Below are 16,391 nucleotides of genomic sequence, written 5' to 3' on the forward strand. Positions count from 1 at the left end.
ACACAGAAATATAATAAAGAAGAAAAGATGATACAGCCTGACAAGTGAGATTCATCCCAGGGATGCAAGGATGGTTCAACATACACAAATCAAATAAATGTAATACACTGTGTTAATAGAGCCAAGGACAAAAACCATACGATCATCTCAACAGATACAGAGAAAGCATTTAACAAAATCCAACATGCATTCATGATAAAAACCCTCCAAAAAATTGTAATAGATGGTTTCTACCTCAATCTGATGCAAGCCATCTATGAAAACCAACAGCCAATATCATACTAAATGGTCAAAAACTTAAATTAGTCACACTAAAATCAGGAACAAGAAAAGGATGTCCACTATCACCACTCCTGTTCAATATAGATTTGGAAACAATCCATACAGCAATTAGACAAGAGAAAGAAATAAAAGGAATAAGGATAGGAAATCAAGAAGTCAAACTGTCATTATTTGCAGATGACAGGATACTTTATTTAGAAGATCCCAAGAACTCCACTAAATGTCTTTTAGGCTTAATAACCAAATTCAGCAAAGTAGCTGGATATAAGGTTAACACACAAAAATCAATAGCTTTCCCATACATGATAAACAGACTCACTGAGAGAGAAGCGGGACAAACAATTCCTTTTACAATAGCATCCAAAAACATTGAAATACCTAGGAATCAACCTAACAAAAGGAATCAGAGACCTCTACTCTGAAAACTAAAGCACTCTATAAAAAAAAAAAGAGGTTGAAGAGGATATCAGAAAATGGAAAGACATCCCTTCCTCCTGGGTAGGAAGAATCATCGTAATTAAAAATAGCCATATTTCCAAAACTGCTATATAGATTCAGTGCAATCCCAATTGAAATCCCAGCAGCATACTTCACAGACCTTGAGAAAACAATACAGAAATTCATTTGGAACAAGAAGAGACCTAGAATAGCAAAAGCAAGTCTAGGTAATAGAGACAAGGCAGTGGGTATCACAATCCCCAATTTGATCCTATACTACAAAGCTAGTGTGATAAAAGCAGCATGGTAGTGACAAAATAAAACAGACCTGAGGGCCAGTAGAACAGATTCGAAGATGCAAAAACGACTCCAGACATACTCCGCCACCTCATATTTGACAAAGGAGCCAAACACCCTCACTGGAGGAAAAACAGCCTCTTTAATTTAATGGTGCTGGAAAAACTGGGTTTCAACTTGCCAAAGATTAAAACTAGACCTATAACTCCACCATGCACTAAACTAAAATCAAAGTCGATTAAATATCTAAATATCAAAACGGAAACACTAAACCATATGGAAGAGAGGTTAGGTAGAACTCTCGAAGACACTGATGTAGGAAAAAATTTTATAAACAAAACCACAGTTGCCCATGAACAAGCACAAGCAATCAAGAAGTGGGATCTCTTCTTATTAAAAAGCTTCTGCACAGCAAGACAAACAGCCAATAGTGTGAAGAGACAACCCACAACATGGGGAAAACTTTTCACCACTCTTCCTCAGACAAAGATTTACTATATAGAATATATAAATAAACTTAAAAATATCAGACCTCCCAAATTTAAATCCCAAAATGGGCATCTGAAATGTACAGACATTTCTCAGACAAAGAAGTAGAAATAGCAAGTAAACATACAAAAAATGTTCAACATCATTGGTCATTTGAGAGATGCAAATGAAAACAACACTGAGATTCTATCTCACCCCAGAAATATGGCTGCAATCATGAAATCAACCAATGACAAATGCTGGTGGGGCTGTGGTGAAAGAGGAACCCTGCTCCACTACTGGTGAGAGAGCAGACTGATGCAACCACTGTGGAAATCAGAGTGGAGGTACCTCAAAGAACTAGAATTGGAGGTACCATTTGACCCTGCTATTTCCCTGCTTGGTATCTTCCCCAAAGAATTAGAAGAATCATACCACAATGATATATATGCACCCAAGTTCATAGCAGCACAATTCCTAATAGCTAAAACTTGGAAGCATCCCAACTGCCCATCAACAGGACACTGAATAAAGACAATGTGTTTTTTTAATAAAATGGAGTACTACTCAGCCTAAAGAATGACAAACTAGAGACATTCATAACTAAATGGATGCACACTGAGGTGACACTCTTAGGTGAAATAAATAGGATGCATATGTATAAACATCAAATAGTTTTGCTAGTGTGAGAAACTGAAAGTGTAAATAAGGATTAAAAGGTATACTAGATAATGTTAAATAGGAAGAAAAGGTGCAAAGGGGAAGGGAGATTAAGGGGTAGCGGAAAAAAGATGGGAATGGAATTAACATGAGAAAAAGAAAAAATGGAAATAAAGTCTTCGTAGAAAGGGAGGGGTAAAGTGGTTGAAGGGAGGGCAGGGGAATAGAGAAAAAATAAGAACCAAGGTGGATTATGTAAAAGTACAAATTTCCAATGATGAATGTCATTACATTGTATACCCTAAATGTACCAATAAAATTAATAAAATGTAAAAAAATAAAAAACAAGGATTTATCTTCGATGCCATTTGTCTACCATTTAAATATTCAAGCAAATAATATATGTAGTTCTTTAATAGTAGTGGAAGTAGTCATTTAATTAAATTTTATAATCTTTGAGATGACCTTCAAAATACCTATTAAATGATTTCTATTTCATTTCCAAACTAATTCTATTTACTAGTTTGGACTATCTAATCTCACAAATTAAATCTGATTGTCCCTTCTCATTCATGTTTCTCAAGCCAATTTCTTCTTAGGGAATGCCACAACATTTTTCTGTTCACCATAGACCCTTTCCTCTCTTTAAAATCCTTTTCATCTTATACAACAGCAATGTACGAGAAGTGATTAAAATTTCTCACCATTTTCTAATAAGTGAGATCCAGATGTCCTTTCCTCAGAAGCCACAAGCAAGCCATTCTGAAGTACTGCTGGAGTGACAGAATGAAGAGTCAAGCTGCTAACCTCTAAAACCTCTGGGGAAGAACTGTGGACCACCTTCGAGGAAGCTAATTTAGGTGTAGACACTAAATCGCCCAAAGGACTTTCTGACCGGAGTTCCCTACCAGTGGTTGAGGGAGAATCAGAGCTGAAGTCAAGTGGTGAAATATTGCTGGTGGTGGGTTCATCTGCTGAGGGCCATTCAGCCTGAAGGGTATTATCCTGGAGGGAGAAAAAGGCTAAATCATACCATAGATAAAAGAAGCACAGAAAATACCATCTATTCCAAAATCTAGAGAGAAGGAGGGGAGAGGGACAAGGGCTTTACAATCAAACAAATTTGTGACCAACTCCCAGTTCAGCCACTTAACTACAGTAGTTGGGAAATTTAGATTAAAAACTATGTAACCTCTCAAAACTCACCTGTAGAAGGAGCAAAGGTGAGATAATAGATTTAAAAGACACTAAACAGTGACTTTTTTTAAATAGTAAATTTGAAGGAGAAAAAATGATTGTTTCTTTTGCAGTAGATGGTTCATTTCCCTCCATTTTTAGATTTAAATTAATTTAAATAAATAAAAGTTACCAATATCTGCAATCATTGACAAAGACCTAAGCACATTGCCCACAGCAGGAACAATTAGCAATTTTATTAATCATTCTGAATGATACTATAAATTAATGTCCTCCATTTTTATGAGAAATGCCACCATAAAAAGTGGTCTAATAATTTCAAATAAGTAACCCGGCCTGTGAAATGGCATTATATCTTGAAAATACAATTTCCTCTTTCTAGTTTTTTTTTCCAGTGTAACACTAATCTTAACATTTAGCTTCAGGGTCACAAAAGCAGAAGCACATCCCTTGAAGATGCTTATTATTTAATCTTATGAAGATCAGTCTATCTAAAAAAAGCTTAATGATGATGGTAATAGGTAAAATGGCCATGATATTTGGTAGAAGTTTATATATTTTTATTATATGGCATCAAACTGGAGTCTAATAACTTGAATCTATTGAAGTAAAACCTACTGTATGAGAGAAAATGTACAGTATGTAAGAGAAAGCTGAAGGCCATCTTCAAATAACAAGATACAATTACAAATGATCTATGGAGAAAGAGAAAGATTTCAGGGCAACAAATTCCTTCTTGGGGAATCCGCCATTAGAAGTGGAACCGAGAACAGTGAGAATTAGCTCATGAATCAAGCCAATGAAGATGATACAATCAAGGAGACCTCTTCTGGCATTCATCCAGTAAACTTCAGTATCTTAAGAGTATGTAATTACTAGGAGCAGAGTTATCCTTACATAATTATAAGCTGTGGGCACAGTTTCTAATTGCTGACCTGAGTGTGTGTACTTCTGCACAAACTCATACAAAATAAACACACAAAGCTATTCCATTTTTCTATTTACAAAGTTGACAATATTCTGGATCTTTTAAGAATGGACCAGATGGAGAGTAAGAGCTCAGGTCCAGCTAAATGAGAAGACATCAAACTGAAGTCTAAAATATGAAATCAGTAATATTGAGTAAAAATACCATCCTGTCTTGCCAAAGGCTTGGATGCTTTTCAGAGCCACTTTTGGTCTACAAAAAATCTTATTAGGAAACAGGGCCAAATATACATACATGCATGCATGCATACACACACACACACACACACACACACACATGTGTGTGTATATGTGTGTGTGTGTGTGAAATGTGAACATAAAAAAGTACCAAATTTTAGAACTAGAAAGACTCTTAAGAATACAGTCCCATCATGTCTAGTTTTGATTTTGGGGTTTTTTAGAGATAGGATCTCACTTTGTAGTTCAGGCTGGCCTTGAACTCACTATGTACCCCAAGTTGGCCTTGAACCCATGCAAATCCTTCTGCCTCAGCCTCCCAAGTTCTGCGATTAGAGGCATGTGCCACCACACCTGGCTCCAATCATGTTTATTAAAGACAAAGAAATGAAGTTCACAGGAGTAAAATGCCCATGGCCACAAAAGAGCAGAGAAAAACTCAGAATCAAAAGCTGAACATCTGGATTTCCTTGTCCAAGTGTTTTCCCCCACTATAGTGGGCTATTTGTTCATAGGTCTCAAGTGCCTATACCCAAATGGTGAAAGGACTCCTAGAGAGTAACCAAGCAAGACCTGGCAGTCCATACTCATTAGTTAGCATTTTCCATAGATCCAGTTGAACACAGAGAGGAAGGAAAGAAGGAGGTCATTTATTAATATTTAAATGTCTACTACATGGAATAGGAAGATTGTCTTTACAGAAAGAAAATTCTGTTCTTTTCTTTTCCTAGTATTTAAAATCTTTTTTTTTCCTAGTATTTAAGATTATCTATCTATCTATCTATCTATATATATATATTTATATATGATTTTATATATGTGTGTAAACACTTTCATATATGTATACATATATATTCCACTACATTTTTACTTATACATATTATATATCCCACTTTCATAGGAAATGTATATATATTCAGAGGAAATTAATAAGGCCATTTGTTCAATACCAAGTTCTGTTTTCCAAAAGAGCAGGGTGGTACCATATAAGAGAATTAATGTTTTTCCCTCTTAATTTTCTAAAACTACTTCTGGCATCTGAATCACCCTATTTGTTTAGAAGTCTGTCTACTACCAGACTGGAAACTTCTGGTAAATGGGACCACACCTTTATATCTTTATTTACTCAGCAGTTGGAATACGAAAAGCACAAAATAAACATATTTGAATGAATGAATGAAGACCAAATGAATGTATTCTGATGTCAACACTCCTTTAACCTTTCTTCTCTAATATGGAACTCAATGAAGAGAGTACTACCAGTGATTCCAATTTTCAAAACTGAGTTGCTCTATATAACCACGTAGAAGAAATAGCTGCATAGATCAATGTTTAAATGAATTCAGAAAGGCTTTCCAAATTTTCACTGCTGAGAAAATGCCAAGAAACAAAACTTTCAAGTAGCTGATATGAGATGAAAAGAAGTCTTAAGAGAGTACAAGGAGTCAGGAATGCAGACGAGAAGGGAGTTCCCCTCCTGTGTCTGTGACAGTGAGAGATTCCAATATTCCCTGTAGACAGGTAGGTCCCTAGAATTGTGGTTGCAGGTATCATCTTTGTCGCTTTAACTGCACTTGAGGAAATCATTTTCTTTTCTAGTGAATGTTTCCCTATTAGTGAAATGGAAGTAAAAATGTAGTAGGGTAAGAGGAATTCGTAATGGAGTTGGGGAGTAAAAACAAACATGGAAATTCATCCCATGCTGCATATGTGCAAATGGGAGTGTCTTCAGTCCAATTTAGAAGGATGCCTGAGAGTCCCTTTTATTTGTTAGCTAGTTGATACTTTTACTCTTCTTTATCTCTCTTCTATACACACACAATTCCACATGCTTTAGTGGCTAAACTTTCTTCAATATGTTCTTCAATATAATTTTTGTACTCTTCAATAAAAATCTATACATTGTGCCCAAGTAACTCAAATCATAATTTTGTCTTCACTATAAAAACTATTTCTGGGTAGCACAGAAAACAACTTGGTTGGCACTTAAAACTTAATTATCACCAAACAGAATCATAAATAATAACTTTTCTACCATGTGTGGTCTGGCAATGTAGACTTCATTTAAGCACTGTGAAAGGTTTAAATTTTCTGAACCAACACTTGGTACTCATGAGTTGACAACTATGAGTAATGTTTCAGGGATGACGTAAGAAAATATTCGAAATGGGAACAGCTTGAGAAATTTATGATGCCAAAGTAAGCGAGTGAGGAGACAAAGGACAAAGCATAAGTGAGTGGTTCTAGACATACAACACAGAAACATACCAAAATAGATGGTGATGTTGCCTGAAGATTTGTACTTTGGGTGTTCCAAACCAGGTCTTCACTTTGGTGAAGCAAAACTCCTCTAACTGAGGAAAGAACATTAAAGGACATTTTAAAACTAAAACATTATTGTATCTGAGGTGCAGAAATAACTAAAAAACAAGTTCTTTCTCTTTACAGACTAGATTTTAACAGAATATATGAGGCACACTTGCTTAGAAAATGTTAGTGTTTTTCAATTATTTTAATTATTAGTACAATCAGACTGAATTATAAGAATCCAACATAAAACAAATATTTTTGCCATTGTTATATTTAGGATACTACTGTATTATTTCCTTTTCTCTCTCAAGTCGATTTTTCACTCTTTTCCATATTCCCATGAAGTAGTTTCAAAGTGATTTTTTTGCATTTTAAGTTTAAAAAGTTTAAATAAATAAATAATTTGGTAAATGGAAGAATATAAAAATATGCAAAATGATTTTTATTTTAGCAGAAAACACCTTTGCAAAATAGGCTAGGGCACCAATACCTTCATTGCTGTACCAATATTAAACAGCAATTAAAAATTAGATTATATAACTAATTCAACAAAAATTTACTGAGACTTTGGTTATTACCATAGACTTTGCCCATGTGAAATCATAATAACTAATAAAGCAAAGTTTCTCTTAGGAAGCATTGCCTATGTCAGAGAAATAAATAAACACAAATTGGAAAATAAAAAATAATGTTAGTGGCATATACAATGTGTGTAACACAGGCAAAGCAGCAATTAATTTTGCCTGAAGGGGAGAAAGAATCAATGAGAGAGAGAGAGAGAGAGAGAGAGCTTGCACATGCCAGAAGTGTGACCTGGACATGTGTAAATACTGAATAGTTTCTCTAGTGCAAGAAACTAAAAGTGTAAATAAGGATCAAAATATATAATTGATCATGTGAAATAGGAAGAAAACATCTAAAGCAGAAGGGGAAGTGGGAAGGGTAGGGGAAAGGAAAAAAATATGAGAAAAGGAAAAAATGGAAACAAAGTCTTTATAAATAGGGAGGGGTGGAGGGGTTGAAGGGAGGGCAGGGGTATGGGGAAAAATCCAAGATACATCATGTAAAGATACAAATTACCAGTAATGAATGTAACTGTATTGTATACTTAAACTGTACCAATAAACTTAATAAAAAAAAAAGAAAAAAAAAGTGTGACCTGGGGTATGATTCTAACATAGAAACAGAAACTCTTCATTCACCTGTCCCCACAAGCCTGACCGATATATGGGGATCAAGCAAGCACAAGCCAAAAACCCTACTTTTATATATTTTCCAAAACTCTTTCCAGCTGTGTGTATATAGTTATCTTGTCTTCTATGGAAAATAAGCTCCACAAGATCAATAATGATCATATCTTTTGAGAATTAAAAACTCACCTAGAAAGTTCTAGCCCCATAAAGAACTCGGAAGTTGGTATGACAATAGAAATGTACTTTAAAAACAAAATACTAAATAATTAAAACATACAGTTAATGAGAAATGAAGCCACTAACTGGCATGGTCAGTATTAGATATCTTAAAGCTTTTGTTGAATTTGATTACAAATTCTAAGAGAGTTGTTGACCTTCTTTTTAGGAGGTATCTCTATCTCCAAGCTCCATGTAAAAGGGAAGTGATATCTCTGAATTTAATTTCTTAAACAATCTAACTTTGCCCATCACATAATCTTCGTGCCATTTTCCTGTCACCTTGGCTATTGACCTTCATGTTTGCACCTCATCCTCAGTCTTGCTTTCAAGCTCCCTTAGGCTTTGACTTCTTAACTATATTTTTTCTCAGTTTGATCCCAATACTCAAATTCCTAAAGTCTTCCGCCCATAAGCTGTACTTCCAGTCAGCCCCAAGTTTCAGATTGCAAGCTCTTAGAGAAGATGTTCACTATTTTATCTGGTCCAAATATTCCAAGATTCACCAAAGACAAAGGAGTATTATGAGGAAGGGAGCCCAGGGTACCTACCATGCTCCAAAATACAAAGGATTTGTTTTAGAACTAATAGATTTATATCACTAACAACTACTAACATCTTAAAGACTTGGGCAACTCATATAAAGTTAAGACTACTTTGTGGTTCTGTTTCAGCTGAGTGTCACATTAAAGTAACATTAATCTGGCAGACAAAATAGTTTAAAAGACTAATATTTGTTTTAAAATATTCTCATTTCGAGAATAAGGGATCATATTAGACAGTAAAATTTTTCTCTTTCTTCCTTTATCTCATCTCTCTACACACAACCCATATATATGTACGCACTCGTGCACATAAGTATACACACTACATACACCATAATACTGACTGGAAAAAAACAAGGCTTTCTTATCTCTCTAAAATGCGTTTCTCCAAACTCTAACACCTCAAAAATCTTGATTCCCTAGGTACCTCTCTGTCTTACCTTCTAAATCTATTTCATTTTCTTCCACTAATAATTTTTTGTCCTTTCTATGTAAATCCAATGATTTTCTCTAGTTTCTCCAGGCCTAGTTTTGTTTGCTCACTTGTATATCGACAGACACACACACACACACACACACACACACACACACACACACACACAGGCCTAGGTCATAACCCCAGAGTCTTACAGAGCCTGTCCTGATTCTAAGGGCTAACTCATGAATCATTCTTTGCTCAACCAAACTTTTAATTTGTCTAAAGTTTTTCTTTTAATCAAGGCTTCGAGTTCTTTTTCCTTAAAACATATGTGAGAGGAGCTAGGTGTGATAGTCCATGCCTGTAATTCCAGCACTCAGTAGGCTGAGGCAGGAGGTAAAAAGTAGGACCCTGTCTCAGCAAACAACAAAAAGTATGAGAAATGGAGAGACTGTAAAATATAGTCTCATACATGGGTTTTCCTCTTTGACAACTTCTTCCATTCTGTCACTTCAATAAAATATACTCTGATAGAAATTTTTAAAACTAAGCAATCATTGATTGACAAAATCAGAGAAGCACACGAGGCAGCAAGTAAATTAACAGAATTCGTGTCCCTGATGAGTTAAGATGTTATGTTTTAGTAGCCCAACTCTAAGCAAACTTTAGTCTCAGATTAATTAGGCCATGTTTCAGTCTCCAAATCCAGGGGAGTTACCCTCTCCTTGATGATCTCAGACCTACCTATCCGTTATGGATCATAGCTAGATTTCCACAGCTATATTCAAAATTAATATTGAATGCTCTCAGCACCCAGTTCTCCTGTGACCAAGACCTTTGAAAAGTTTTTCTGAGTTGCTCTTTCTCTTCTACTGTCTGCCTTTTAAGCCCTGACCATGTGAATTTCTGCTAGAATTAGTTGCTTTGCAGGAGTACAGATTGTTTCAAATCATACTTTCAGTTATTACTTTTCTTTTTCTTATACTTTGCTCCCACTTGTCCAAATATTTATAAATGTCATGCTATTCTTCACTTTCCCTGTCTGTCTACAAATATCCCAGAGAGCATTTGATTAAGTTATTCAAAATAGCTTCATAGCTAATACAACGATTCTCATGTCATACATTCTTAGAATACTCTGAACCACACATAATTAGAGAAATTATTTTTCACCAGACCATAATGGAAAAGAGTCTAAACCTATTAAAAATAAAAAAACACTGTATAACATCATCCAAACTCACCATTGATAAGCTGAAGAGAAACAGGATCTGGATTCAAGGAGGAATCCCCTACCAAAAAATTCTGGTGCAGTGTCTCAGCAATATAATCTCTGAAATTACTGATTGTATAAACAGCAGTGGGCTTATCATCCAATTCCACAAGGCCATGGTTTTCTACTTTGTTGGAATGAAGGCTAATTAGGTCCCAGGTGGTATTACTAATTGCCTCTCCATTGAAGGTAACTTCATAATAAACATCTACACCACTGTGGATGAAAAAAATAAGAAGATTAAAATAGTCTTAATCCATAAAGAACAGACCTAGAGAGAGAGAATCAAAAGAAATGGGTTCTATCAACATCCTCTACAAATTTAGGGGAAACTTTTTCCATCTCCATCTTTCAGAGAATGGTGTATCAAAACTCTAAGAACAGGGCAAGAATTCTAAGGAAGCCACAGAGTCCACCCTGCAGAATTATCTGAGCCTCTTGTCCCTTATTCTCACACTTTTTCCCCCTTTTAAAGCCAATTCCTTTCTGTTAACTATCAGCCTTCTTCCTTCTTTCTCTATTAGCATTTCTCCTTGATTCCTTTATTAAAATGAAGTTTTTCTAACTTCTCCCAACAATGAGAAATTGTCTTATATTTCTTTATTGTTGTTGTTGTTGGAAAAGTATGTACTAAACCATAGTTTATGGTGGAAGTCAGACACACAAGGCTTAAATATTACATGGTTTCTCCCATATGAGAAACTCAGTATATAAATAAAGTGCAAAATAAAAGGCAGATCATATGAAAAAAGAGACAAAGAAAAAAATTACTGTAATCCAGCATGAACAATATATCTAAAAGTGTACTTTGATTTAGTATAACTATCTTATGTATTTTGTATGTCTTTTGGTCTATTAGTCTGGTAACCCGTACATATGATAGTTAACTTTAAAATGACTCATAAGATAAATAACATAAGATAAATAATCTGAGGCTGGTAATAAGTACATAAATAAATAAACAAATGGGAGAAGGGGAAAAAAGAATTGAGATGTGTTGCATACATGTACCAATTCCTCACAATGAAAGTAATCATTATATATTGCAAACATGTACTAATAAGAATTTAAAAATTTTTAAAAATAGCAATTTGGCGAAATAACATAGGATACTAAATTTAAAGTAAATAGGAATACTCCTCTTAGACCATTGATGGCAAACCTTTTAGAGTTTCCAGTGATACAAATAGCTCGCTATGACACAACATGAGACAGGTTTGCCATCACTGTCCTAGACTCCCACCCAGATTTCTTTAACAACTTACAGCTCTAAGTGCTTATAACATGACAGGCATTTTATTTGGTTTTATATCCTTTAATTTTCTAATAACTTGAGTGAAAAGTTTTTATCACCTTCAGAACAAACTGAACTTTACAGATGTTAAGATTTTTTTAAGTTTCATAATAAAGATGTTCAAGCAAAGCTATATCTCACTCCAGCACCTGCATTCTAAACTACAGTGTGATGCTAAACTCTCAGTGCTTTAAAGAAACTATTATCATAAAAAGTCATGATGGGGAAAGTTCTGTGCTAGTCACCCACCACATTGGCTTCCAGACTGTCTCTGTACACTGTCATCACAGGCAAAAGCCTGCAAGCCCTACCAATATCCCTCAGGGGACAAGGAGAGATAAACCATCCAGGACAGGCATACAATGGAAGCAATTTGGTGCTTCAGACACTCCACAATAGCAAAATAATTCCCAAATCAAAGCATAAAAATAAGTTCATCTTCCTCTGAACTTACTTATATATTCTTATATTTATCCTCAATTATAGCCTTCACTGGTTGGTTTTGTTTTTGTTTGTTTTTATTTTAATGTTACAAGAATGATTCTCTTCCCTTGAGTCTCTATCCCCAAGGTTCAGCTTGATACCTGGCACTGAGAGGTACCCAGTGTCTGCTGGATGAGCAGAAATCTATACTTGTCTGAATATAAGAAGAAAACTCAGACATAGCTAAAGAAAAAAATATCATCAGCATGGTGCTGCACTCCCATGATCCCAGCTATTCAGATGGCTAAGGCAAAAGAATTGCAAGTTTGAGGCCAGCCTAGGCAACTTAGCAAGACCCTGAGTCAAAGTAAAAAATTTAAAAGGCTGAGGGATAAGCTAGCGCTCCCTGGGATCAAGTCCCAGTAACCTTCCCACCACACACATACAAAATGGTATCAACAAAATGATACTGTGCAATTTAGGAAAAAAAGGAGTTGTCAATAATTTATGTTACTGTTTAGTGGAAAGCTTCTGATCACAGTGTGTTGGGGCTTCCTTTTAAGATACATCTCTAGATTGGAATCCAATAAAAGCTATTGTGGTTCAATTATACTGGCCATTATTAAGGTATTCCTGATTTCAAACTTGTAAAAAAAGTTTTTATTATAACTCGTTACAGATTTTCCTTTGAGAAGACAATGCATGAGCCAGCCAATGCGTAAGAGGCAGCTGGTAGATGCTCTCATTTTAAATAGACCAATGGGAATCCTAGAGAATTTGTTATCTCTTGTGGTTGGGAAAACATGAAGTGGTCTTAAAAGACTTTTCCTTCCTGGGAGCATAGGCTGGTTTAGACTAGTTCTGAACTACATGGTGCAAGTGACACTCAGAAATGTAGGAAATGCCATGAAACCCCACCTGCTATATGAACACCCAGATCTCACTGATGTTTCTATCTCTTTAGCATGGAAATGCTTTCATTTCTTTTACTTATTTTTTATCAGTGAGTGTAAATGCTGAATCACTTCAATACTGTTTCCCTCTCATATCTGATAAGCTACCTCTCTTAAGCAGGGCATTTAGGTAGGAACTCTGATGTCTAGGTAATAAAAACATCTGCTATCACCTACAAGTTCCCTTAAGCAATTAAAGCCTTTAAATTTCACACATCAAGACATGTTGATCCATGCATAATTTCCAATCTTTCTTTATAAGGAAAGAAATTCAATAAAATATTAAAATAACAGTGATGGTTCTAAAGTGGAATAAAACAGTAAGAGAGACACCTACTGGTCGGAACTCAGCACATCATACTCTCCACTGTTCTTCAGGAGCCTTCAGTCTTTCTGATGTACTCTGGCATACAAAAGGCACCGCCATCTCTAGATCTTGCACATCCACCTCTTTCTCTTTGCACTGTCTGCTATTGCCTCCCACCCCATATATCCTCCATATGCACATACCCACTTTTTTTCACCTGGCTATTTTTTCTCTCAGTTTGGATGGACGCTCTTTCAAACACTGAAGTTGTGGTTCATGATCATATTCTATCTCCTTGCAACTGTATAGGCACAATTATTATTAAGCTCTGTGTCTCAAATATCTAGAATAATGTCTGGCTCATAATATTTTCACAAATATTGAAAATAATGGGGCAAATGATCAATTTTGTTCACTAATACAGGCAGATAAAACTGAATTTTGGGCCGGGGATTTAGCTCAGTGGTTCTCCTGCCTGCCTTTCAAGCACAAAGATCCGAGTTCAATCCCTGATACAAAAAAAAAAAAAAAAAAAAAGAATTTGTTCCACTTAAATGACAGAATGTATTACTTCTACTTTGAAGCATTTTTAGCCTACAAACATAAATAGAGCAATTTTCCAAATTAGAGAGTATTTATATTATCTTCATACACTTGTATCCTGTTAGTAATCATTTTAGAGACATTGTTTTAGAAATAAAGCTCAACTTGGTGAGGATGTATATGCTGCCTCTGTTCAGTGGGACTGACTGTACCATATCTCCATATTAGAAAGTTGGGCTTCTCCTTGAGAAATCTGCACAATCTAGTGTACTCACTTAATACTGTTAACATGACTCTGAAATATGATGCAGTGAGAAAGAAAGAAAGAGAGGAGTGATGTGAACAGGGGAGGAGAGAGAAAAGGGGAGAAGTGAGAAGGCTGTGCCAAATACACCTTGAATTATGTCCTGTGTTACACAGAAAATCAGACAAGTCAAGCATTTATTGGAAAGCTACCATCCACTTTGCATGACTTAAATATTACAAGGAGAAGATCAAAAGGAATGTTCTTGAATCAAGAAATCTATGCATCCGGCTTTCCTGGCTAGATTACTGGCCTTACTCTTTACTGTTAAACATTATTTGCTTCCTAGTGTTTCCATTGGATATCCAAACATAACTACTAATATAATCCTCCTTGTCTACTGAGGATAAATTCATCAAAGAAGATAAAACAGCTCAGATAAGTGATGCAAATTATTGCTATGTTTTTGTCCTAGAAGGAGAATCAAGAAAAAAAATGTCTGAAGTACTGAGAAACCATGTATTCTTAGGGCCACTTTACTATGACCCAGAACAGGCTCAGTTCTGGCACCGTAATGGAGTACAAAGATGTCTCTGGGTGGACAAACTGAAAGAAAACCAAAAGGCCAAAGACATCTTTAAGAAGTGTACTGGATGTCCTCCATCAGAAACTCTAAGTTAACCAAAAAATACTGGACTATTACATTTCTATATTTTCTATATTTTTACAGTTACTTCCAGAGACATCTGTCATGTGGAGATAAAGTTCACCCTTTCTTATTCTCTCACCTTAAATTCCCTGACTGGCTTTGAATAAGCAGATTTTTCAAAGGAAAATTTTTGGTATTGAGGTAGGACAGAAGAAATAAAGATAGGTACAGAAAAGGAAAAACATAATTTAAAAAATAAAAACTACAGCTTCTAGACACAAGTCCAGATTTTTTGTTTGTTTTGGGGGGGTTGTTGTTTTGTTTTGTTTTTTGTCCCAAGACACAACAAGCCTGGCCCATTCCCCTTTCACCTGAGAATGGGTTAAGCCCCCACAGAAAGAGCTGCTACCTTTCACCTGTAAATTGAATCCCCTCTTTCCATAGATTCACAAGTTATACAGATTTCCACCTGTAAATCTCCCTTAAATATGTCTAGCCCCAGGCTATGAGCACCCCCGCCCGTCCCCTCTCTCCTCTCAGACCTGTACTCTATTTCTTTGAGTATCTACTTTTAAATTTCTGCCTTATAAATCTCTTTATACCTCTTACTGACATGTCCTGAAAATTTTTTTCTGCAACGTGTCAACAAACCTACAACCTGTAAACTGTTCTGAGTAAGGTGGGTTTAGAGTCCTTATCACCACTTTGGGAACCTCCTAGTTTCCTGTCCAGGGACAGTATAACATCTCATCAAGATCGACCAAAATAAGGAAACTCAGGCATTCCTTTTTCTATAGTACTTCTTACAAAGTTGAAACTGAAGTTAGAAGTGTGTGTATTATTTAGGGAAGTTATGAAGTATGTGTGCATGTTGTTGGCTTACTTCAAATGGGTCCTACTGACTTACAATAAATGAGTGCAGCTTGAAAGACAAAATGAAGATAAAATTTTGTAAGCATATAACTGTTTGGGGATATGTATTATTTAAACATAACAGTTCTGTGCCGTGGTCACTCATACACAACTTAGTATAGAAGCATACTAAAAAGTTACAGATAAATTCCATCAAGTAATAATATCTCATAATGCTGGAATTTTTTGAAAATTATATGTAGGTTGATAACTGTATCACAAAATCTAATAGCTTTGTATGGAACTGTCGTATGTGTCCCCATGCAGCAGTGTTAGCACTTAGTGAATGGATACCTATTTTTATTACAGGGTTAAACATCGAGGTTTGGGGTTGTTTTAGCATTCTAATCACCTCAAGAGGACAAGTAAACAATCCAGCCTTTGGTTGAGCATACATCTCAACATTTATATCTGTAATACATATACACAGAGTAGTTTACATCAACTAAAAGTACAGAAAACCAAAATCTGATTGCCTTTGCCAAAATATCTGTCATTGCCTAGTCATATAACTTAGGATATCCGTTTGCCTTTTTAAAGCAAAATTTCCTTGTTTCCAAAAAAAAAATGAGTATTAACTCATTTCTGCTGTCCCAGAGGGATCC

At 35.5% G+C, this 16,391-nt stretch overlaps 1 protein-coding gene across 1 annotated transcript in view; it reads right to left on the reverse strand.

Moving 5' to 3' along the window:
- The window catches only part of Impg2 (interphotoreceptor matrix proteoglycan 2), a 94,326-nt gene that overhangs the window by 21,081 nt on the left and 56,854 nt on the right, over positions 1–16,391 (reverse strand). Inside the window, exons 11-13 of the mRNA XM_033755888.1 lie at positions 10,433–10,677; positions 6,775–6,860; positions 2,850–3,150 (exon numbers count right to left, since the gene is read on the reverse strand). Coding sequence (XP_033611779.1) covers positions 2,850–3,150; positions 6,775–6,860; positions 10,433–10,677 — 632 coding nt within the window. The remainder of the gene's footprint in view (positions 1–2,849; positions 3,151–6,774; positions 6,861–10,432; positions 10,678–16,391) is intronic.

The sequence above is a fragment of the Fukomys damarensis genome, unplaced genomic scaffold (assembly GCF_012274545.1).
Source record: "Fukomys damarensis isolate Sample0158 unplaced genomic scaffold, DMR_v1.0_HiC HiC_scaffold_24, whole genome shotgun sequence".
NCBI lineage: Eukaryota > Metazoa > Chordata > Mammalia > Rodentia > Bathyergidae > Fukomys > Fukomys damarensis.